General features: G+C 39.4%; 1 protein-coding gene across 3 annotated transcripts in view; it reads left to right on the plus strand.

The window, feature by feature from the left end:
• MYZAP (myocardial zonula adherens protein) overlaps positions 1 to 26,468 on the plus strand; it is a 145,794-nt gene that overhangs the window by 87,894 nt on the left and 31,432 nt on the right. For all 3 annotated transcript variants that reach the window (XM_073618803.1, XM_073618806.1, XM_073618804.1), the window contains 9 exons: positions 8,069 to 8,152; positions 10,381 to 10,542; positions 14,056 to 14,148; positions 14,636 to 14,749; positions 17,378 to 17,530; positions 20,626 to 20,751; positions 23,351 to 23,479; positions 23,619 to 23,713; positions 25,184 to 25,289. In XM_073618803.1, coding sequence (XP_073474904.1) covers positions 8,069 to 8,152; positions 10,381 to 10,542; positions 14,056 to 14,148; positions 14,636 to 14,749; positions 17,378 to 17,530; positions 20,626 to 20,751; positions 23,351 to 23,479; positions 23,619 to 23,713; positions 25,184 to 25,289 — 1,062 coding nt within the window. The remainder of the gene's footprint in view (positions 1 to 8,068; positions 8,153 to 10,380; positions 10,543 to 14,055; positions 14,149 to 14,635; positions 14,750 to 17,377; positions 17,531 to 20,625; positions 20,752 to 23,350; positions 23,480 to 23,618; positions 23,714 to 25,183; positions 25,290 to 26,468) is intronic.

Raw genomic sequence — 26,468 nt, forward strand, 5'->3', positions numbered from 1 at the left:
TGAATTTATTATATTGCAGCTTACTAATGTTTAGATGTGATGGCTGCATTAGTTCTCTTTTTCCAGCTTTCTCTCTTCTATTGTCATCAGGTGATCCAGTTATTAAGTCTGTTGTTTTTTTAAAAGAACAACCTCTCTTGCAGATTTATGAGTTACGGGGATAAGACAAAACCATTTAACACTGGAAGAGGTGCTTACAATGATCACCTTTTATTTATTTATGTAAAATGTTTAACCCAAAAGGAAAAAAAAAAAACTGTTTGTTGTAACTGCTTATAAAGTATTACTTGGAGTTTGGCTTCAGTTTGGTAGTGTATTTAAAGCCTATAGTACATTGATCAAGCCCCTCCTTCCACACTGACAATACTGCTGTCCAAGGTGCCCCCTGTGCTCCTTTATTCAGAGTGGGGGCATTCTAATGTATGAAGTGTGTTACTGGCCAGATCACCAAGTAAAAACAGTGGGGGGGAAAGCCTAAAAAAGATAAAACAAATGCAGCCACCACATTTAATGATTAGTAAACTACAAAATATTATATTTTTGGATTTGGGTTTAATGCCACTTTACGTGTTAGGGTGCCTAAGTGAAAGAGTTAAAAAAGTATACAAGTCTAAACCTAGGAATAATTGCATGAGTTCCTATAGAGGACTAACTGATGTTTTAATCATGTCAGATGACATATATGCTACCACACAAATATAATATGCAAAATAGGTTTCATTCATTTGCATTTCTGACTATTGGCAGCTAGCAAGAAGAAATACAGTGGGGTTTCCATATCCATTCTGACATCTATATATAACAGGCCTGTATGTTTCACATTTTAAGGTGTCTGTAGAAATAGCGGCATTTACTGACTGTTAATCAAATGATCATTTATTCAAAAGCAGAAATGGTCTTCCAACATTGCTATACACAACTCACATTATAGCTAAACTCCAGGCAAACAGCTAAGCACACAGTTAAAGTGGTTATAAAGCTTCAGTTTAAAAAAAAAATAAAAATAACAAACATGCCTATACTTACCTGCTCTGTGTATTGGTTTTGCACAGAGCAGCCCCGATCCTCCTCTTCTGGGCTCCCCTCGCCGGTGCTCCAAGCCCCTCCTATACATTGGGTGCCCCCAGGGAAAGCGGCTTTCTCTGGGGGCAACGGTGCGTGCTCGATCCTGAGTCCTGATGCTGCGTCTATTGACACAGACAGTGGGACTCAACCCCGCCCCCCCTGCTCCCATGTCACCAGATGTGATTGACAGCAGCAGGAGCCAATTGCTTACACTGATATCAATATGTCCAGTGGGTAGGGAGACTGCAGCTGGAGCTGCTGTGCTTGTGCACATCACTGGATCAGATGGGCTCAAATAAGGAGAAGGGGGGGTCTGGGGGGCAGCTACGGCATACACAGCACACATAGGAGCTCTAGGCTCCGTCAGAAAAAATTACAAATACTGTAGCTGCTGACTTTTAATATTAGGTCACTTACCTGTCCATGAATATAGCAATGTCTTCACCCGAGCTGATTTTTCAATTGGCTCTCAGGTGCTGTCGCCACTATTTCAGGTAAGGGAAACCGGCAGTGAAGCCTTGCAGCTTCATAGCCGGTTCCCTACTGCGCATTGCGCATTTGTGAATGGCCCGGCGACAGGGAAAGGACTCTCGAATGACTTTGCTGTGGCCGCGGTGAAGTCACCATGGAAGTGGGAGTGGGTACCTGTCAAAACCAGAAAGGTGCCAAAAGTGGCAGCAAAGGGGGGGAGGGGAATAAGCAGGGCTGTCCCTTTTGGGTGGAGCTCCGCTTTAAGGTGAAAAACCTTAAGGCTTTAGAACCACTTGTGGAACTAAGGGCAAAACTTTTTTTTTTCATTGGATATAGTAAGGGAGGGGGAGGTTGGTTATAACTCCCCATTGTGGAGATTTCCTTTGACTTCCTGTCCTATAGCCAGATTTCCCTCCAAATTGAGGGAAACCCTGATTGTTATCAGGGTTACCAGAACTAGCATCCTTATTAGAAGATTTCCAGTTCTAGCGACAACACAAAATATGGGACCACCCTGTTTCTGTTCTTTGCCCATTGCTCATCTGTGCCTGGGGCAGCTGACCCTCCTGCCCACCCCTTGTTCCGGTCCCGATAATCCCTAAAATTCACTGAGCACTAACATTTAATAAATATGGTTGTTTGAACTAGACTGACTCACTTCATTATAATTCTTAAGCTTCACTACACTGGTAGAGGAGAACAATTTTTTTTGCTTTATTGTCATCTCAACAAATCACTGTTTCACACGCAATTAAAAATGTAAACTAACTTCAGATCCAAATCCACTATCAACCAGCCAATCCTAAGCAATAAAATCCTGACAGTAGCTCTACAGAAATGTTTTATTGCAGCCTGTGTCCTTGTATAGAGGATTTCCCTTCACTTCCTGTTCTGGCATCTGACAAAGGTACAGGAGAAAGATTTTTTCCTTTCACTTTCTGTTCTCTCTGACACCAATCAAGTAGACAGGAACACAGACCAAGTTGAGGTTGTGTTTACTGATTAAAGTGGTTGTTAAGAACATTTCTGTTAAAAAAAAAAAAAAGTGGTTGTTAAGCCACAGTCATATCTTCATATAATCCTCTGTGTTTCCAATTCCTAATCTTGTGTGCCCCTGCCTCTGTTTTATAAACAAAATGCCGTTCTATACCAAGCGCCCCTTGGTGCTCACGTGACTGGCTGCCTTTCCCCTCTGTCAATCTGACAGCTACAGCGGGAGGGGTTGAGAATCCCCCCGCTGACATCAGTTGGGAGGAGAGACGGCTGGTCACGTAAACGCCGAGCGGCGATCTGCAATCAGGTATAGAATGGCATTTTTTTTTATAATGCATAGAGACAGGGGCACACAGCATTAGGAAACACAGAGGATTATATGAAACATTAAAAGTAATTTCAGCAGCAGGAGGGGAAGGGGTGCGCACTGTCACAAGCTGACAGGCAGGGAGTGAGGGGGTGAGGACAGAGGGGAGGTGCAAGTGACGGAGGCACGTAAACTGACCGTGTCAGGGCTCAGCAGCCATGATAAACCGTGGTCAGTTTACAGGGGGGAGGGCAGAACCAGGCAGGATCAGCCAGGTATTTCAGGTGATGCAGGGGGGCAAATTACACAGCACAGGCACTGTGCTGTATAACATGCTTTAAAGGAACAGGATCAATTTTTTTTTGGTAACAAACGCTTTAATGCATCTGTTAAACATTTGTATCACATAGTGTGAAGACAAATGGATAATAATTACATTTTTTTAACTTTTGCAAATGTTGTTTGCAGCTATTTAACAAACCAGAAGTATGTTGACACGTTCTAAATACTGTATATCGGGCTGCATTGCATTTTTTAAAGAATTGTTTCAATGTGAATGGTAAAATACAGGTTAATGCACCCAAAATGCAGTACACAGGAACTTTTTTCCAAACATACAACATACAGTATCTCACAAAACTGAGTACACCCCTCATATTTTTGTAATTATTTTATTCTATCTTTTCATGTGACAACACTGAAGAAATGACGCTTTGCTGTAATGTAAAGTAGTGAGTGTACAGCTTGTGTAACAGTGTAAATTTGCTGTCCCCTCAAAATAACTCAACACACAGCCAATAATGTCTAAACCGCTGGCAACAAAAGTGAGTACACCCCTAATGTCGTGTACACACAGTCTGACTTTTCGACTGGACTTGTCTGACGGACGCCGACGGACCAAATCCGATTGTGTGTGGGCTTCAGCGGACCTTCAGCGGACTTTTCCAGTCGCAAATCTGACGGACTTTAGATTTGGAACATGCTTCAAATCTTTACATCATAACTCCGCCGGACCCAGAAATCCGCTCCTCTGTATGCTAGTCCGACGGACAAAAACCCACGCTAGGGCAGCTATTGGCTACTGGCTATCAACTTCCTTATTTTAGTCTGGTGTACGTCATCACGTACGAATCCGTCGGACTTTGGTGTGATCGCGTGTAGGCAAGTCCGGATCCTTAGAAAGTCTGTTGAAAGTCCGCCAAAAGTCAGTCGAAAGTCTGTCGGACGGGCTGTCGGACTTTTGTAGCTGAAAAGTCCGGCCGTGTGTACGCGGCATAAGTAAAAATTTTCAAATTGGGCCCAATTAGCCATTTTCCCTCCCCGGTGTCATGTGACTCGTTATTGTTACAAGGTCTCAGGTGTGAATGAGGAGCGTTCAACGTGGCACCTCATGACAAAGAACATGAAAAGATATAATAAAATATTTACAAAAATGTGAGGGTTGTACTCACTTTTGCGAGATACTGTAGGTCCTGTTGAAAACAATGCCTTTTTTCTTGTCCATGCATTTTGCTTTCCCTTGAAAATGTAGCACATTAGTTGACAACACAGCCAGTGTGAATAAGCCTTTTATCTTTTGGTGTAGTGTGGTTCATAAATAGATTATTTTGTTATTGTGCAGTGTTCACAGGCAACGCTTCTAGAAGGACGTACACAACACATCCAAACTTGACACTCATTTTTTTTTCACTCGTAATTTGTTACAATTGTTCACATTTTATACAAATACCAACAATCCAAAGAATGGTTCAGAGTTGTCATTATCTATCTGTGTTTCATCCTAGGTAACTAAATGTCACACTGTTTAACCTCTATTCTCCCTTTAAGGGCTACACGGATGTTTTTATGTATAAAATATGTCTAGTGTAAAAAGCAAAGTGTTTTCTCATGCCCAAGGAGCTGCAGGTGGGGTGTACAGCAGCCATATCAGTGAAAGTCTGTACACCTCTGTACCTGCCTGAATGCCGATGCTTCTGCGCACCCGCTTTTACCCATTAATAAACACGTATTCTGCATTTAGGAAAATATGTTAGACACATTTGTGCACAAAAACAATGCACATTCTATTTTAATAGCCATTTCAATGTTTGTGTAATCAGATAGAGCAAGTGAAAATGTGTATACTTTACGAATTGGCAGGCAGAAAGAAATGCTTCTGTTGACATTACTGGATTAAAGGAGAAGTATGGGCAAAGTTATTTTGGCTATATTTCTCCTGTAGGTCACAGGAATGCAGTTCGTTCTGCGCTTGCACTTGTTCTGTTCTTGTGACCTGTTTTCAGCTGACCGTGGGCTAAAGCCCCCTGTTGGCTGTCATTGCTCAGCCGATCCAGGTTCAGGAAAGTAATAAGAATATTCCTGCGCTACCCAATTGGAAAAAGAAAAGAAGACAAGAACTCAGAAAAATAGTAAAAACGCACGTATGCGACTGGACAGCTGCATGCACCGAAGCAAGGGTCAGACATAAGCCCAAAATCAAACTGAGGTATAGGGGGGGAGGTGCTGCGCTAACCAGAAGAAAGCTGTAAATCTCTGTCTGTGGTCAATTAATAAAATGACATAAAATCGCATAATAAATCGCATAAATAAGTGTTGACACTAAAAACATTCAAGTCTTAATAATCAGCATCATGTGTATGTGAAAAAAGTGCATAAAAAATCCTTTTCAGTTGGTATATACTAAATGACAAAAAAAAAAAAAAAAATCGCATGTAAAATCGCATAAATAAGTGTTGACACTAAAAACATATAAATCTAGATAATCATGTGTTGGTGCACAAAGGGACATAAACACTACTTCATGTGAATAATTCTAAATAAAAATACATAGAATAAATCAGAAATAACCATCAAAAACATATCCTTATAAATGGTGCAAAACGTACAAAGTGCCAGTGCTTAAAGGTGATCTAGATATTGCAAATAAAACACATCAATCCAACGCAATATGGATAATAAATAATATAAATAAATGTCCCAATAATAGTGGTATAAAATATATTGTGCTGGCCTGCGAAACAAATGACCAATGACATGCCAGTAAGTGCAGCAAACCTAAAGTGCCAGTGTAAAAGTCATTGAAGGTGCAAAAGCAAGTTCTGGTGTATTCAACAAAACAACAGTGGGGTGTCTGGGATGCAATTCACTCAGTGTCCTCTTTGTGCATAAAACACTAATGTAAGCAGTGGCCCCTTACCTAGCGGTGCTAGGTCAACCGCATGAATTGTAGCTAAAACGCCAGGTCCTGAGCCTCCATTGCGTCCCTATATCCACGCTTGCCGGTGCTGGGTTATCCTAATGGCAGCTGATTACGAGTGGCTATGGTCCTATCAGGGGTCCTGGACCAGCGCGGATCCTAGCTCAGCCTCCACATATCAGGTATGTATGCAATAAAAACAATGCAGAGCAAACCTCTCTCCTACGAGCAGCGAACTCGTTCTGTGTCTAGCAATGTGAAACAGCCTATTCCGTCCCTACGTGTGTCATCACCGATCACGTAACACTTATTTATGCGATTTTTTTTTTTTTGTCATTTAGTATATACCAACTGAAAAGGATTTTTTATGCACTTTTTTTCACATACACATGATGCTGATTATTAAGACTTGAATGTTTTTAGTGTCAACACTTATTTATGCGATTTATGCGATTTATTATGCGATTTTATGTCATTTTATTAATTGACCACAGACAGAGATTTACAGCTTTCTTCTGGTTAGCGCAGCACCTCCCCCCCTATACCTCAGGCTCAGGAAAGACTCCCAACTTTACAGTCAGGATCCACCCAGATGCCTGGACTGGAAGCTGGCTCGGCCTCTCACTGATTGCTGAGAGCCTGAGCCAGCCGCTCCTGCCCCTCCACAGCTCTGCACTCAGGAGCAGTGAAGACCGCAATGTTTGATCACTCAGTTCTCAGTCTTAAAAGCGGCAGGGGACAGTTGTAACATTGGATTGATGCTGCATCCACCTAGGTGAGTATACATTTTTATTTTCCTAAAACCCAAACTTCTCTTTGAAGCCAATGTTTTGCCTTTAAACACAATGTAGTATTTTGCAAGTGGTTAAAGATGAATTCCAGGCATGGATATTTTTTACATAGTTATACTGGTCCAGCTTGGACCAATGTAACTATGCATTTTAAATATTTGTCTAATCAGATAGTGGAATGGAAAATGCACAATGTGACAGAATTGGCAGGCAGAAAATAATGCTTTTGTTGGCAGATCAATACTGAATTAAGCCAATGTTTTATCCTTAAACTTAAGGTAGTATTTTGTAATTGGTTAAAGATGAATTCCAGGCATGGATATTTTTTACATAGATTTACTGGTCCTACTTGGACCCATGTAACTATGCATACACCATACCTGTGGGGGTCCTTGTGGAAGCTGAAAACCACTGTAGTAGGCACATCTACTTCAGTGATCTCCATTTGCTTTCAGGACTCGTGCCAAACGGCTGCCCTTGTGCATTATGAGCACAGGAGGTCGTCTGCTTTCAGAGAATGCATTTTATTTTCTCACTGAATGCAAAGCATTCTCTGATTGGACGAGGTAGAAATTGTGACATCCAAGGTCGGCCAATATAATTATATAAAAGTATCCATACCTGCAATTCATCTTTAAAGACTAGACACCGATACCCATCTAATTTTGGAATCAGCTGTATCCTTTTCACCATTATTTTTTTTCTTATGTTAGCTTGCTTGAGCTGTATTTATCTTGTCAGTTGTATTTCTAATCGTCATGCAATATTTTCATACAGCACTTTGTGTTTTAGAAGCAGTACATTGTAGGGAATAGAATGGTGTCCATGTCTGTTATTGTCAATGTTCTGCAGGATGCCAGACAAAAGATGAGCAGAATCGTCAGGCCCCCTTCAGTCTAGGACCTAGACCTTTACACACCCATGTCTTGTGAGGAACTGGGCTGACAAGGTGGACAGAACATAATGTACTATTATATGTATTTGATTATTCTTCCATCTGTCATGGCCAGGCCCCAATCCCTCTGTATCCATTGTTCCTCATATGTAATATCCATCTGCACTGCTCATTTAGTGGTTGTTGTGTTGGTTACTAGAGGATGCAATGTGTTATTTTCTGTAACTGTCTAAAAATACAGTAATTCATAGTGACCAGTTATGTGTCTTCATTGTCAACACTTTTTCAATTAAATGTAATAATGCATTATATAATAATTTTCTCCTTTTTTTTTTTTTTTTCTTTTTAAGGTTGATATTAAAAACACAGCAGAAAGGAGGAAAAAAAGAAATGGCTATATATCTGAAAGGACCCCATCTGAACCACCAACCCTTGTAAGATGAATGCTGTACATTGATGTAGATTATGATCTGGTCTGTAATTAGATATGATGTTGATTTAGGCACACCTGAACGACGAGCCCCTTCGTACAAGCTTTGCCAATTGTGTGTTGTAATTATTTTAGCAAAAGTTTCTGCTAGTATGTGCTGATTGTGGCAGAAGGCAATCTGCTTTATATGCAGAGTTTTTTTTTCACTTTACAAAATACTAAACAAACCAAAGTAAAGGCGGGTTTATACTTTGTGGGCAATAATTGCATACTTCTGGCTGCACCTACGCCTCCTTCCTTTATAAATCGAATTTATTCGTCAGAAAAGTTTTGAACTGTACAGAAGATAGAAACAAAATAAAGAAAATGTAATCACAATCTGTAAGGCTTGTGACCCTGCCCCTTACTCTGTAGTGACCCTATGGTGCCAACATAGTAAATACAGCATGCAATGCAATTTTTCATAAAGACCAACTCCAGGAAACTTGAAAATTCTCCCTTGTGTAGGTGGGCAGAGAAAAGAAGAATTGCTTTCTCATTCCTCTGCTCCTCCATATTGCTAGAACAGTCCCGGCAGCATCTTCTGCCCTATGCTCTTGCGGTCTAAGGTCCTGATGTCATCAAGGCCATAGTCTTGATAATCCTTCATAGTCCTGCATTGGATGTGAGGACACCAAAGGTACAGTCCACTGCCAAAGAATGGGGGAGCGCCATCTGCCAGTGGAGGAGTGGGTAATTAAAAGTGCTTTTACTCTCCTGAAGACTGAACGAACAGGTAAAACTTGGGGTGTTGGCACAGCCCCACTGCAAGGAAGAATTTTCAGATTTTCTGGAGTTGAGTGTTAAGGGTGCCTGCCATCCTGCCTCCAGTCAGATGCAAGAATCCCAGCAGGGTTTTCCCCAATTAGCTGTGAGAGGCAACCCAATTAAAAAAGCAATGGGAGACTGCCGACTCCCACAACTAATTGCGGCCACTTTTATGTAATCTCTCATGCAGCGATCACATGTGAATGATTGGCCCTGAATGCAGGCAGTCTTCCTCCAGGGCTGATCAGTGATGCTTTTAATGGGGCTGCCTCCCATGGCTATTCACCAGGAACCCCCGCTGGTATCTAAATGCTACTGGACACATTTTCAGGTCTGAATACAACCTAAGGGGGACCGAGCTTAGTTCAACATGGCCATCACACACAGCTGGGCTTTTCCTGTACAAGCAGGGTTGCAGGGTGTCACAAGAGTTTCAGCCCAAACCACGTATTGTATATGCATGGATGTAGGTCCTAGAATTCCTCTCCTCATCCTCCAGGTCACTTCACCTTTAACCCCTTTCCCATAATGCAGTACTCACACTCATAGGCCTATGTTTGACACTTGGTCCAGACAGAAGCTTCAGAATTCCATCTGACAACCTGGGGCCCGCAAGACACCTGATGCATGCTGCATGAGGAGGTTCTCTATCACTGTCAGGCAGGGGACTTCTTTTCCTCCATCATCGCCCACTCCAGCGCCAACCTGGTTTACGCCAGTAAACGTATAACTCTCTTTCCACTTCCCAGGTGATAACTGAACATAATACTTTACTCTATTAGATCATCACAACTCTTGGGTGCAATGAAAATTCTTTACTTGCATTCAATAGCAAAACAGTACAGTCTACATAACGGTTTCAGAGTTCCCAAATCATTGCCCTCATCGGATCAGCATCCACTAGTTGAGTTGGCATACAGGAGCATTGTAGTACTAGTATCCACACTGTCCCTCTTTCTCTATACTCCTTTCAGGTATATTTCAGCAATGTGTCAACAACCCATGACCCAAAGGGGAGAGCAAAGCAAAAAACCTCAGCACACCACCTGTTCTTGCAGGTCACCATTTCCAGCCTTAAAGCTCCAGCTCCTTTCCACCTTATATAGTGGCATCCATGTAAATACTCCTTTGGTAAGAGAATCAACCCTTAAAGGGGACCTCTACCTGAATACATACATCTATAAATTGTCTTCCACTTTTGGAGTGCATGAGGACAACACCTAGTTTTGACAGAAGACATAAACAATAAGAACGTGTAATAATTAGATATTGGTATTTCTTGATCGATGGAATATAAGGCATATCCATTCTATAGTATTAGGGAAAATATCATACAAGAACTATGGGCAGGAAGCAAAGAATAGTAAAGAGATATGAAAATATAAAGTATACTGTGATTATTTCTTTTTTTTTTTTACTTTTCAGCACCTTTATACTGTGCCTAGAAACACTCCATCTTCAGGAACACCTCCTCATGGTGTAGTTTATGGAGTCGTGCAAAGGTCTGAAAACAATCATCAGAATGAGGTGGTTGTTTATGAATGGTCATCCCATCAGCTGAAAGAAGAAATGAACTACATTAAAGATGTACGTTACCATTTTTGTCAGCATTTTGTACTTCACACCAAGTTTTTAAAGGTTTGGTCAGTGTTATACGCTATTAGCTTACAATGTTCAGATACATTTGCCACCCTGCATTTCACAGGTTATTGGGATGTCTATAAGCTATGACATGTACCGTGCTTCCCCAAAAATAAGACCGGATCTTATATTAATTTTGGCTACAAAAGACACATTAGGGCTTATTTTCAGAGGATGTCTTATTTATTTTTGTACAATAATCTACATGTAAATACTTTATATAAAATACTGTAACTTCATATTTTGCCATTAGATTGAACACTCTGCTCTTATTTGCCAGTTCCTGTGTCCCCTGTCTTTTCTTCATCTCTTATCTCTCCCTCTCCCCTCCCCCCCTCTTCCTCTCTGCCTGTCAGCTCAGGAGTCATTAGCATTTAGCATTAAGGAATCTTGTAATTCGCTCTATTACAGTATTATATAATGTCCAATATGTGTTTATGTAACATTATTGTGCAAAATACTTTCTTTACAGCGCCGCTGGGCACTTACGTGACTCCCTTGAGCTCTCTTCTCCACTCCGAGCACTACAGAGAGAGTGGCCGAGATCCCCCGTTGATGTTAGCCGGGAGGAAATGAGGAGAGCATCGGGAGGTCACATGAGCGCCCAGCAGCGCTGTAAGGAAGGTATTTCGCACAATAATGTTAAGGAAAACATATGCATTGCTATACAATATAGAATCCTTTAACAGAGTGGATTTTGCAGGGTAGATCTTATTTTTGGGGAAATAAGGTAGTATAGCGCATAGCGCAAAGCTGTCTGCTGCACCACTATTGATACTAGTTTCAGCTATGCAATCCTGGGTTGTCATGGATTTTGGTTGAAATCTCTTTCCTGGTCCTTTTGCGGCTCTGGATTGTATACTGTACTTTGGAATAGGCCTATAGGGATTGATTTACTAAAGATAAATACACTACTTACTTTGCAAAGGAAGTTACTCTCTGCAAGAGAATTTTCCCCAGAGCTCAGTGGATGTGGTGAAATTTCATTTTACAAAGGATACCCAATCATGTGCAAGGAAAATAAAAAAAACAACAGCGTTTTTGTTTGCACATGATTGGATGATGAAAGTTAGCAGAGCTTCACCCTATTTACTAAACTCTGGAGGAAATTACCTTGCAGGGTGGAACTGAAAAGGGAACTGTGTTTTTGCCTTTTAGTAAATCAACCCTGCAGTTTAATAACAGCCTCCCATCTTAAACCTCCTCACACCAGTATATTTATAAATTGTTAAATATTCATCCTTAAGGTGATTAAATGCTGAGGCACTGGTCACCTAATCTCAACTAAACGGGCTTAGGCTACCGATGTTCAGCCTCAACCAGCAATTCAGTGTCTGCCTGAAGAGCGATCCTTTCCTTTGAATATAGTCCTGTAACCAGTGCCACTACGGTCCCAGAGACATGGTATAATTAGGATACGTAAGTATTTAATCTGCTATACTGTGACAGGAAGTTGAGGCTGGAGGCAGAGGACTTGCTAGGCTATGGGGTTATTTACTAAAGTCAAATACACTGCTCATTGTACTAGGGAAGTTGCACTTTGCAGAGCAGTTATGCCCAGAACTTCAAGAATGAAGAGAAACTCTGCTGACTACCATCATCCAATCAATTGCAGATGAAAATGCTGTTTTCTTTTTCTTTTGCAAAGTGAAATTTCAACACATTCAGTAAGCTCTGGCTAAAACAGGCTCATTTGGCTTGCAAATTGAACAGCCTGTTTGCCTTTAGTAAATCATGTCTATATTGGTTGTGGAGCCCCATTGGATAGTGGCCTACATCAGCAGAGTTTGGGATGATCCGGGACACCAAGGACCACAACAGAGGAGGATTTTAGAATGGGATATGGGTATTTAGGAATGCCACCTGATTAGCAGAAAACCAAATTGTGGGAGCTTTGTCTAATCAGGGCAGCCTTGCATTTGGGCAAACCAAATGATACTGAAAGCACTTCTGAATGTCTGGTCTTCATACCTGTTAGTAGCTTTAAGTGTTTTTACAGTGACAGAATCTGTTTAAGTGCATATATTTATCATTTATTTAGTTTTTTTACTAATGTTTCCAGCAGAAATGAGCCTACTCACTGCAGTATTGAATGTAGCTGATTGCCTGTATGTACTTCAGCACATAGAAAGTGAGAAATAGTTTCATTAGATGTACTTTAAATAAGAGAAACATAGGTTAATATAAAAATCTTGCAGAATAAATTCAGTTGTCTGAAGGGATATCGGAGGCTCCCGGGCAATCTTTCAAGCCGTAAGAGCAATATCTGCTCTGGTTAGGATTCTCTTAAAATCCGGACAGAATTAGGCGGCATGATAAGTTTGTTACTGCTAACATTCCTGCTTCCTTACATTTCTCTGTCTATGGGAAGCACCAACCTTGAGAAAAAAACTAAGCGTTATGTTATCTTGTGCGTTTTATATCCAGTATGTGCTAACAGTCCAGTGAGAATGAGTTACATGATTGCACAATTCCATTCTATGAATTACATAATGACATGATAGTCTTTAGATTTTACATAAAGTCTTTCTTGTTTTTAATCAGTTTATTCAAGGGTGACCCAAAAAAACAGCAATTTCACAATGCAGGGTAGTGCAGTCTTGCTAGGTACAAGCTTCATCAGATAAAGAGTAATGTTAGGGCAAAGTTTGGAGGCAAGTATTACGTTATCCGTGTTGTCCAAACCTTTCAAATTTAGGCATAGAGTCATGTAGCATTGCAGAAAGTTTCTTATTTATCAAGTACCAAGACCTCTTCCGCCTAACTTATTGTACCATTGGGGTTGCTGATTTCCATACTATTGATCAGGTTTGCTTAGTGGCCATGAAGACAGAAGTTGCAAGTTTAAATTGGAAGCTAGGGAAACCCTCTGATTTTTAAGTCTACACAAAATACATTTTTATTGTTATTGAAATATGGTGAAAATTAGCAGTGAAGTTATACCAAGCAGCTTTATAAGTAGGCTGAATGTTCTTAACATTCGCAAAGTACAAAATTATTGATTTAATCCTTTAGAAAGAGCCCCTTAAAGTGAATCTAAAGCCAAAAGTATTTTTAACATTTTGGAAAAAAATATGGAAGTGTTAAAACCTGTGTTAGGTTTTTTTATTGCTGTCTGTGTCCCCACTGTGGAGATATACCATCTCTATCTGTCATGATGACCACTGTCTCTAGTACAATAAATTATGGAAAATCTAGTTGAAAGTGAGAGGAAGTCTTCCTGTCAGGACACAAACAGGAAAAAAGAAACTTGACAGCAGTCTTAACCATTCACTATTATGTCCAAAAGAAAGGTTTGGGCTATACGTACACTTTAAATGTGCGATGGTGTTTATCAGTTACTGGTTGACAACAAAGAAAAAAAATGTTATATGATCAGAGAAGAGCAGGAATCTCAAAAAACATGGTCCAGTAGACAGCATGTATTACCAACATCAATATATTCCAATTTTATTACAGGTAAGAGTAACCCTGGAAAAAATACGAGAGAAGATGTTTGGAGAATATGATGAAATGAAAGAGAAAATGAAACGTCTCACACAAGATATGAAAGTAAGTATTTGTGTTTTGGGAAAGAAAAGGGGGCAACTAGAACATTTACACTGTATTATGTAACATGTTTTGCAGAAAAGCAAAAATGTGTAAATAAAATATAATAAAAAAACATCAACTTTAAGAACACCAGGTAAAATCAGTGGGATTTTGGCTTAGTGCTCTTAGAGTTCATGAAATTTGGGTATTCTGGTAAGGAGATAAAAATATTCCCTTTTTTGGGGATCCGTGAGCAATTTTATAAGCAAAAAACACTTAATCTCACAGATACTGAATTCAACCTTTTGGAAACTTGTTAGACAAATATAGGAGCCACCAACATGTTGAATGTGCAAGTTTAGGGGCTGTCATTCTGATCCTTTCTTAACTACTTAATATAAAATCTTTATTTTACCATTTTGCTCAATATTTGTTCTAGTTTTTGTAAAGCAGAACAAATCATTGCATGTATATAGTTTTTCTTCTAGATTATTTTCTTTAATTTCAGGTTTCAACAGCAAAGCAAGAATTGTTGGAGCATCATTCCCAGACTCAAGCATCTGCCATAGACAGTCTTGATTCCATTAATAGCTCTTTAAATGCTTCCTCCTTGGATATGCAGGTATGTGAGAGTCACAAAGCAGATCCCATTAAATGAAAGCATTCACACTAAGCATCAGTTCTATTTGCAAAAGTGACAGTTAGGGCTCTTTCACACGAACGATCCGTTCAGGTCCGCCTGTCAGTTTTTTAGGCGGACCTGAACGGACCCTCCATAGACCTCTATGGAGCGTCGGATGTCAGCGGTGACATGTCCGCTGACATCCGACCCGCTCCGATCCGAAAAAGTGTAATGGAGGAAAAACCTACTTTTCCATCTGTTTTCGGATCGGATCGGGTGACGACGGACTCTGCGGTCCGTCATCATCCGATCCCTCATAGAGCAGAGTGGCGCTCTGACAGGTCCGTCGCTGCACAGTGTGCAGCAACAGACCTGTCATCTGCCTGCTCAGCGGGGATCGACGGAGCGATCCCCCGCTGAGCAGAGCGGGCTCCGTACACGGACAAGTCCGTGCGAAAGAACCCTAAGGCTCCATTTGCACCTGAGCGTACCAATTTACTGACCTTTTTGGGCATTTTTTAAAAGAGTTTTTGCAGCTTTTTACAAGCATTTTAAAGAATTTTAGAAGTGTATTAAATGCGTTTTACAGCTTCAGTCTTTTGTTTAGCCAATAGAAAGCAATAGGGGGAGGAGAGGGAAAGGAAATTAGAGGTGAAGAGTTGCTATTTGAGAAGAAAACGCTTGTAAAAACGCTAAATTCAGGCATTTCTATTGAAGTTTATGGGGCCAAAAACACTTATCTGTCAAAAATAAGCTTATGTACTTTTTTGAGTGACAGGCGTTTAGCTACAGGTGACAGAGTGCTCATTTGTGAACAGGGGCCATTGGAATGAATGGGATTTGGCTTGTTGAACGTTTTAGAGGTACAAGCTTCAAGCAGAAAATCGTTCAGGTGTGAATGGGGCCTTAAACATTGGTGTCATATGTTATGACTACAGTTTAAGTCAAAGCCATTGCTGAACTGTGGATCGCTTAGCTCTTTTAGACTTTCTTCACTCTTTGCAAACATTCAGCTTTGGAAACCATTACTTTTTCAATATGGGCAGATGTCGTCCTTTCCACTTTTCAATCTATACAGTCACTGTGTTTGTTTTAGAGAGAGTATGTATGAGGATGGTGTTGGATCATCTCCCTCCTGATGTTGTATGTTTTTTTTTTTTCTTTTCTTTTTGTATAAACTCATTATTTCCTAAATCTTGTGTAGGAGAGTTTTATGCTTTCACACGTATTTGTGATATTTGTGAAGTGGTTATATCATTTAATTTTGCGTCAAGATTTGTGACTTTTGAGCTAGGGCATTTGATATATGATGATGCTCCTTTTTTCCATATTGGATTCTCCCATTCGTATAGTGCTTTTGTCATGGTTAACTTTATGAACTATCTCCCTTTGTTTGGGGCTATGAATGGACGTAATAACTCTAACGTTTGTACACGAATTGAGAAGATGTTGTTTGGTGTATGTAAATATGTATATTGCTGAAACTCTTTGCACAAGGAATACATTAGATGCCAAATGAGTTTCCTTTTGTCTTTTTCCCCTCTCCTCTTTTCTATTCTTTTATTCCGTTGTTATAGAAATGTCAATAAAAATAAATTAAGTAAAAAAGAAAGTCCCTGCGGAATCTGCACATCATGGTGGAGTGAAAAAATCCTTATAGGTGGCGATTCTTGTAAGGCCAACTTATTTTCCATTGTTCCAGATATATTTTGTAGAATTAAAATCTGAGACAGACGACATGTTAAAATATTGAGAATCCATTTTCATAGATTTCAAGGAATTTTTAAAATCATCTTTTATATGTTTCAGTTTAATTCTCGTTTGCTTCATATAAAAGTATGTTTTGGTAGCCAAAGTGCTTTGGACCATTGTTAAAGTGTATTTATTAGAAAATCTCTGTTTTGTAAATGCCGCTGTTCCCATTTTCCAGGACGAGAGGGGAATAAGTATTTTGTTGTGTGGGCGCTCTATCCACCAGTCATAATGCTGCAAAAAAAGGATTACAGTGGGTGCTTGCAGTAGAGTAATAGAATTTTTACTATCACTAAAGCTACGTTCCCACCTAAGCTAAATTTCCCCTAAACTGTTTGCTTATTTCTGTTGCAGACTCCTCCAGGGTTTCCAGCCTGTTGGAAAAAGCAGCACTAGGGTTCCCATTGACTTAAATAGGGCTGTATACAGAGGGTTTCTAGGTTAGATATACCTTATGAATCCATTAAAGTCATAGGGGATGCAGTATGTAGACGTGGCCAGAGGCAGCAGAGGGGATTTTCACCCAACTGGTTGGAAACCTTGGGGAAGGTCATGGCTCTGCAACAAAGGTATGTAAACAGATGCGGGGGTGGATGGAGGATATCTCAATTTAGCTGGGGAGGGTGTATTTAGCAATAGTTAAAAGAAAAGTACAGCTGTCCTTTAAGTGCTGATGTATAAGATTTCTTTTATATTTCCATGCACTCCACTCCCACCTTCGCACTTTAAAAATTATGTTAAAATTGAGCATAACATAGGTTTGAACTTCAATAGACAGACAAAGAAATTTAGGAATAATTCCAAAAGAAAAACTTCTGGTTTCATAAATTCAAATCCTTACTGTAATATTCAGCATGTTTTTTGTGTCTGTTTCAGAAAAAAGTGGTGGATATGACCTTGGAAAACTGCAGCATCAGAGATGAGGTGAAGAGCCTAAAACATTCCTATGACGTGTCCTTAGATAAATTAAAGGAAAAACAGAAGCTGCTGGACGCTGCACAAGCAGAAAATCAGCAATTAAAAATCAAGGTAAATGCATACAGTAAACTGCAGTCATGACCAGCCCTTTCTCAACCATTTTACCATGAAGAAACCATTAAAAGTAACTTATCAGTCTGAAGCAAACCCCTGATTTTATATTTAGCTTAATAGAGAAATTTCCTGTAATTGTGAGCGCCATCTAGTAGCCATAATGCAGTATTTTTTCTGAAATACCTGAATCAGGAAAAACACCAAATTTCAGGCATTAGATGGAGCTGACTATCGTATGAGATCATTGTATTAAACTAAATACAGTCAGAACTCATCACAGCTGGATGAATGCTTGTCACGTATCCAACATTTATATATATATATATATATATATATATATATATATATATATATATATATATATATATATAATATATATATATATATATATATAGACCCCATAGTGTTACTCATGAGCAGCCGGTCCATTAGGGGCGCAGGGGTGCCGCCCCCCCTAGTTTGCATGCGGGAATGCATGCACATGCAGGTTGCCGGACTCATTCATTTTGTATGAGTTTTTTTTGTTTGTTATTCCAAGGTCATGATTAGAACCTGAGGCTCTTATTGGCTTGAAAAAGGTTGGGCTCCGGGTGCAGAGCACTGCGCCCCGAACCCACCCACTTGTGACAATGGCGAATCAATATCCGCTATTGTCTTCCCGCTTCTCCTCCCAGCCAATCAGGACAGGAGGCAGATCGGGTTGGCTGGGAGGAGAAGCCAAGGAAGCCACGGAGGGACTGTGCCGTAGAGCGGCGAGTGTGGGGACCGTGCCATGGAGCAGTGACTGCTGGGGGACCGTGGAGCGGTGAGTGCAGACCTGGGGAGGAAGGGGGGTTTGTTTGCCACCCCCCAGAAAGTTTAGCACCAGCTGCCATGGGTGTTACTCCTTGAAAATGATCCCACTCAGTCCAGCTCACTGTTTCATTTTAAAGTCACAGGGCTGCCTCAGTTCAGCCCTGAGTCAACAATGCTGTAACAGTATCATTGAAGGAATGATCTACACATAATACAGTTTTTGAAAATACAAGAATTAAAATGACAAAGAATCTTAAAGAGGTATTAATCCATAAACCAAAATAATTGCAGCTTACAATTCCTAGATGTATTATTTATTACAGCTACTTATATAGCACTGTCGATTTACACCAGAGGTTCGCAACCTTTTGAAGAGCAAGGGCCACTTAAGCAAATTGGTATCCAGTCACAGGCCACAATGAGCAGAGCGATACTCTATGGGCCCTCTGAACCAATCCGCCCAGATGGAAGGGGATGGAACCCCTTCCATTTTTTTTTTTTTAAGCAGATTGGATTGGAGGTAGGTGGGTGTGGATCCCCTTCCATTTAGGTGGATCCCCTTCCATTTTTTTTTTTTTTAAGCAGATTGGATTGGAGGTAGGTGGGTGTAAACGGACACAAGTCCGTATACATCTGCAGCTCCATAGAGGTGAATGGAGGGTCCGATTGGGTCCACCTGAAAAACAGACTGGACCTGTGGCTTTCCTGCAGATTAGCTGCACTTTGCCATAGACTTCTATTATATCCTGCACGTGTGGTGCACTTTCTGAAAGCACAATAAAACCCCTGCATTCAGGAGTTTTGGTGTGCTTTCAGAAAGCACACCAAATCTGCAGGTAATAACTGAAGTCTATGGATCAGTGCTGGTAACCCACAGGTGCACTGCACCCGTGGATCAGTTTGAAAGCAGTCCAGTAACCACTGCAGGACAGATATGCCCATATCTACACTGTGATTTTAGAAATAAACTGACCTTGAACAGTCTTCTACTCGGGTATCAACGACTGTTGCTGTTCCAGGCGGAGTGCATTTGGTATCACTCCACCAGTGACAGGAGCCAGCTCTATACTGGAAGCATCAGCTTATGTTGCTCTGCTCCACAGCTGCTTGATTCCTCTACCGCCAGATCCATTCAGAACACTGATACTTTGGGATGGTGGGTCGGCAACCCGCTATCTGGGCTTGCTGACTGGCTATTCCAGAGCAGGAGGTCACAGGCCACATCAGAGGGCTCTGCGGGCCACTGGTTGGGCACCCCTGACTTACACGGTTCTGTAGATATATGTATATTGTACATTCACATCAGTGCCTGCTCTCAAGGAGCTTACAATCTAAGGTCCCTAGGCCACATTCATACATACTAGGGCCAATTTAGACAGTATCCAATTAAATTACCAGCGTTTCTTTGGAGTGTGGGAGAAAACATATGCACTTACAGGGAGAACATGCAAACTCCAGGCATTGTGTTGTGGTTGTGATTTGAACTAGCAACCCTAGTGCTGCCAGGCAGAAGTACGTGCTAACCACTTAGCAACCTTGCTGCCTGAAGATGTAATAGCTGGCCAGATCACCAGGTGAAAAAACAAAAAACAAAAAAAACGAATGCTAATTTTATTTTTTTTCACCTGGTGATCTGGCCAGTAAGTCTGGAATTTTTCTTCCTTTAACAGACCAAGCTGTCCAGCAGAAGTGGTAGTTAGAGGGTTGAGACAAACCATTTAACCCTGACAGGGAGGTATTTACAATGGTCAATTTTCTGTTACAATAGTTTTTATTGAAACATTTTTAATGAACGTCACAAAATGGAGCAATAAACAATCCTTGCCATGCTCACATCATTTAAAAATACAAATGATTGGGGAACAAAAGAGAGGGGATGTTGGTGGGGGGGGGGGTAAACCTTTATTCCAAAAGGTTAAAAAAGGGGAATAAACTGTAGCTGTAACTGCTTATAAAGTGTTGGAGTTCAGCTTTAACCTGTTTAACTTGTTAGCCAAGTTAATTTAAACCTGCTAGTTTAACATTACCCTCTCCCCGAATTTACATTGCTCCTATCCACTGGTGTCTCCATTGTTCACCAGTGTAGTGCTCTACTGACTGAAATACCAGGTGAAAATAATCAAAAAGAGGCCTAAAAATTGATGCAGCCACCACATTAAAGGACTAGAAAGCTGCATTTTTTATACATTTTTTGTTTTTTGGGTTTAATGTCACTTTAAATATTTCAGACAAGAAGTTTATGTCTTTATCCCCACAAAACTTTAAATATTGATTTATTTTTTTCATTTTTTCAACAGATAGAATCCTCTCATGAAGCCAATGCTAACGTCTTAAGAGAGATGACAAGAAAAGTGTACAGTCAATATGAACAAAAGCTCCAAGAAGAGGAACTTAAATATAACGCAGATAAAGAAGTTCTTATCGTAGGTTCTTAAACAGCAATGGCTAAATTGCATTTTCAATTGATTTTATCGCCACACACTATACAGAACTGCATGGCACTGTACAGCAGTGCAGTGTTTCCCGCTGCTGTACAGCAACATCATCCATGAAATCCATGAAAAACTTCAAATAAAGTTTGTTCAAGAAAAAAGAAAAGAAAGGGAGCTGTGTGATGCGCTGAATCATGCACCACACTGCCCCCTACCACAGTCGGAACAGACATCTGCAGGAGAGGTAAATCGTTTCGGCAGCGGTCTGTTCTATTGTCAATTCAGCCTTATGCCCCGTACATACGGTCGGACTTTGTTCGGACATTTAGACAACAAAATCCTAGGATTTTTTCCGATGGATGTTGGCTCAAACTTGTCTTGCATACACACGGTCACACAAAGTTGTCGGAAAATCCGATCATTCTGAACGCGGTGACGTAAAACATGTACGTCGGGACTATAAACGGGGCAGTAGCCAATAGCTTTCATCTCTTTATTTATTCTGAGCATGCGTGGCACTTTGTCCGTCGGATTTGTGTACACACGATCGGAATTTCCGACAACGGATTTTGTTGTCGGAAAATTTTATATCCTGCTCACAAACTTTGTGTGTCGGATAATCCGATGGAAAATGTGTGATGGATCCTACACACAGTCGGAATTTCCGACAACAAGGTCCTATCACACATTTTCCGTCGGAAAATCCGCCCGTGTGTACGGGGCATTACAGTGATTTTGTAGGTTACACAGCGATCGCTCAGGTATCAGATTTGCATATGCAAAACAAGGTGAAATATTACAAGGAGTAATCAAATAATACTCCACAGTAGCACACCCATAAGGATAACCACATGTAGAGGAAATAAATCGAAGCGGCCAATAAGGCGTTTCTTATATCAACATATAAGCGTTATTTGTCAGTCATGAGAATGAATGACCATACCATCTGGTGAGTGTTATTCTTAAGGGAGAGGAACTTGCACAAACACTGTGGTGGTGGATATGTGGTGTATGATTTTAAAGTCAGAAGAAGTGGAATACTTTTTTATCACACCTTAATGCACTTTATTTTTTTATTTTGGATGGACTTTTTTTTAACTTACTGATCTTTCTTTGTGAGATTTCTGATTTGTGTTTTTTTGGCGCGCTACTGTGGAGTATTATTTGATTATTACTTGTAATATTTCACCTTATTTTGCATTTAATATAATTATTAAGTAGCGGCACATAGTGGTAAAGGTATCATGGTTTAATTTATTTATGAGTGCAGTGCACTTATTTATAAGATATGCATACCTACATTGTGCCAAGCTGGATCAATGTTACCATTCAATGAAAATCATATTTAGAATTCAGCTTTAAGGAATAATTAAAACTTTAATATATGCTAACTGTCCTGTCTGTTTTTTATGTGTATATAATGGGTACACAGATTTTTTTTCAATTGTGGTGAGGGTTTTTTGGAAGAAGATGGTTATTTTAGCTATTGCTAAAAAATATTGCTATAGGAAACAAATACATAAGAATAGGTGTGCATAATATCCTTTCCTTACAAAGGTCACCACATTGATATTCTCTGGAAGTATGCACCCCAACATAAAAGGTGTTTTTTGTAGTGACCACACAGTTATTTTTTTAATAATTATTCATATACAAGGTGCATTAAGAGGAGGCAAAACGATTAAAACATTTTACTAGAAAAGCATTAAATGAATAAATATCATAAATGATAAAATTCTAATATATATATATATATATATATATATATATATATATATATATATATATATATATATATATATATATATATATATATATATACACACACACACATGGAGAGAGAGAGAGAGAGAGAGAGAGAATATGTGTGTGTTTTGCAGTTTCTTAATTGGTTTTCTAGTAACATTTATTTTTTTGCTATATTAATGTATTGAATGTATTGCTCTATTATAATAATAATTATTTATGTTTTAGTAATTCATATATAAACACTTAAAATATATAATGCTTATAGTATATTATAAAGTAAAATAGTTATTATATTGTTATAATCATATTTAAAATATTAAAAATGAATAATAATTATAATCTCTCAATATATAAATTATATATATATATATATATATATATATATATATATATATATATATATATATATAAAAAAATCTCTATATAGAAAGAGATAGATTGATTATAATTTTTATTAATTTTAAATATGATTATAACAATATAATATATTTACGTCATAATATGCTATAAGCATTATATATTTTAATCGTTTTATATATGAATTACTAAAACATAAATAATTATTATTATACATTATAATAAAGCAATACATTAATATAGCAAAAAAATAAATTTTACTAGAAAAGCAATTAAGAATCTGCAAAACAGAGTGGGTCTGGTGAATGACTAGCTTATGTCATCTGGAAATACAGCTGGGGTGCATCTAAATGCATAATATCAGACCTCAGATCAGCTCTCCATTTTTAGGTTCTTTGCACTCAATCTCTACATATCAGATTCTGGAGCCTGCAGAAAGGTCTGAGGCCTCATTCAATAAAAACATGTTCACATTTATTCAAAGGCTCAGGCAAAACAGTACATAAAGGCTGTTGAAGACGCCACTGAGAAGGTCCAAGTAGCAGAATCCAAGATAGAAGAACGCGATGCAAAGATTGCTGAACTTGACAGCTTAGTCCAGCGAATGCAGCAGGTACCAGAATGATTCTTTCCTAGCCATCCATACTTTTTATTGGTAGTATGTGTTTATTTCACTTTGCATACAGTACATTAATATAAGATTGTACAAAAACATTGTTTTTTAAAATGTGATAAAATGTACCCATTCACAGGAAAGGGAACATCTACAAGTGCAATTAACAAGTCATGAAGAGCGAATACAGAGGCTTGATGCTAAAATGGAGATAACAGCATCAGAGAGAGCAAGGTACATATATATATATCTACATATATACGTGTCAAAGATTGTTATAGACAAAAGGGAAAAAGTAATTAATTTAGCCTTCCCATATTTTATTTATTTCTATTGTCTAAACATAGATCTAGGTTGGTCCATGGAGCACTTCAGTTAATTTACTAATGAACTTCATGCTACAGATGTTAAAACTTGATCTTACAACTTTTAGTCATCACCCCTTTTAATAGAGATCAGCTTATATTTGAAAATACTGGCAGAGCTGATGTTTGCAACTTAAAGGGAATGTGCAGTCAGGCAAAGGTAATAAAGTGGTATGTGGTATGACATAGCGGGCACCTACAGCTGTCTATACCTCAATCTGGCATGTCTAGATCCCCTTATTCTGGGGCTTCCTAGGATGTAAATTTCATACTGGCCCTGTCTCCTCTGCCTATTTTTTCCCATTATGTGATTGGTTGTGTCACAGGCAAGTATTAAAAGTACAGGATGCAGTAGATGAGAAGGCCAGACTCAAATATAAAACATAATGGAAATTTACATTTTAGCTTTATAGAAAAGGTCAATATAACCAATAAGTCCCAAGTATTTTATTTGTTTTATTTTACTTTCATATTGGACTTTTATTTGGCTTACACTTAATTTGTATGTTCTACATTGGTGTCTATGTATTATGAGCTTATTGATTGTATTCAGTTATTCACTAGCAGCACTGTCTCCTTACACACATATATGGTTGATCAATGTGTACGTTTAGCACATTTTAGAGATTGCAGCAGCCACACTCACCTTTAGAAATAGCAGTTTGCACAAATATGTAGTCTTTTTTTTCCTTTTCCAGTGGTGCAGAGTACATTCATATATATTTATAGAAAAGGTGTCTGCTATGTCACATACCATGGACATTTTATTACGATTTTCAGGTTCATTAGATAATTTATTCTATTTCCATTTTTTTTTTTTTTTTTGCTAGTGTTATTTAGTATTTGGGACATTTGCTGCTTCTTATAAAGTTGCCAAAAATGGTTTGATCACTAAATTATTATTGATGTTGTTTACTACAGTTATTTTAAATAGTGCCAACAATATACATGCTGTATATTCACATCAGTCCTTGCACTCAAAAAGCGTACAATCTGAAGTCCCTATCTCACATGGATGTACACATACTAAGGCCAATTTAGACAGGAGCCAGATAGCCTACCTGCATACACGGTCATAGAAGAAAATTGGAGGACCACAGTGGAGGACCACTATGCAACCACAGGGAGAACATGAGAACTTCATGCGGATAGCATCCTAACCGGGATTCAAACTAGGGACCCCTGTGCTGCATAGCAGATTCGCATTATTATATATTGTACCTGCAAAATGTTTCAGTGTGGGTTATCACAGCTTGATGCATATCATCATAATTGTAGAGTCCCTGTGTGTGATCTTTAGTTGTACTGTAAAATAAAATTCCTGGCTTTGTTCTTCCAGGACACAGAATTTAGAAGAGGCTGCAACAAGTTTACGAGAGAGAATCAAGCATCTAGATGACATGGTTCACTGCCAACAAAAGAAAGTAAAGCATATGATTGAAGAGGTGATGTTAGCTAATTTTTTAATAGTAGAGCTCATTTAAATTGTATTTCTCGCCTTCTGTCTACAAAGCCACGTGTCATGGAACCGTGGTACAGAACTCCCCCCTCACCATCACCAAAAAAGCATGCACTGAACATTAGCAATGTTTTGGCAAATGTACCTCTGGCTTTGTCCTGTTCTTCCACTGCAACACCATATTCTGGGAACCCTCACCCTAAGTCAGCACCTGACTCCTGCTCCAATAAGCCAGAATCCTGGCACTCACTACTTTGCATCTCCTGTAATTGTATACTACAGTGCCTAATGTGCATCAGGCAGTGTTACAAAAGTAAAGGCTAGTAGTATAAGGTAAAATAAATATATTTTTGTCACAAAAGCCAAAAGTTCTGCTTTAGCTTGATGGATAAATGGTCACCCCCAAATAACTAAAAAATTGTTTTATAAAGGATTGGAAATTTTTATTTGAAAAATATTTCCTTCAGATTCTTCTGAAATTTTACATATTCATAAGTAACTGTTTCTAAAACTCTTATTCATAAACCAGCTAGTAAGTTGCTATTCGCTCTTCCTTGAAGTGGTTGTAAACCTCAGACATGAAATACAGACAAGGCATATCCATCTATAGTGTGTCATTTCTGTATGCTGCTGATATCACAGCTTTGTTTTTGTTTTGTTTTTCAAAAAGTCATGTCTTTTTTGTCTGTGTACCAGTGGCGGCCGCTCCATTAGGGGTGCAGGGACGCCACCCTCCTAATCCATGCGCCCAGCCCCTAATCTCCATGCAGGGCACAGGATACATGGATTTCAATGGTTTTCATTTTTTTTTTAAAGCACATGATTAAAGCCTGAGGCTCTAATTGGCTTCAAAAAAAGGAGGGCTTGGGGCGCAGAGCCCTGAGCCCAGCCAGTTGTGTGACATTAGCGAATTTATATTCGCTAATGTCTTCCTGCATCTCCTCCAGGCCAATCAGAAAGCAAGTCTTGAGACCCTATTGGCCAGGGAGTCTTAGAACCCACTTCCTGAGGAGAAGCCGTGGCCCATGTGTTGCGTCAGAATTGGTGACCCATCACCAGCTGGAGCGAGGAGGGACAGCAACAGCCGCTGCCAGGATCCAGCACCGTCTCATCAGCGGAAGGTAAGGCATGGATCGCCGGGGAGTGGGGTTGTTTGCCATCCCCC

Source organism: Aquarana catesbeiana, linkage group LG03 (assembly GCF_042186555.1).
Source record: "Aquarana catesbeiana isolate 2022-GZ linkage group LG03, ASM4218655v1, whole genome shotgun sequence".
Classification (NCBI taxonomy): Eukaryota; Metazoa; Chordata; class Amphibia; order Anura; family Ranidae; genus Aquarana; species Aquarana catesbeiana.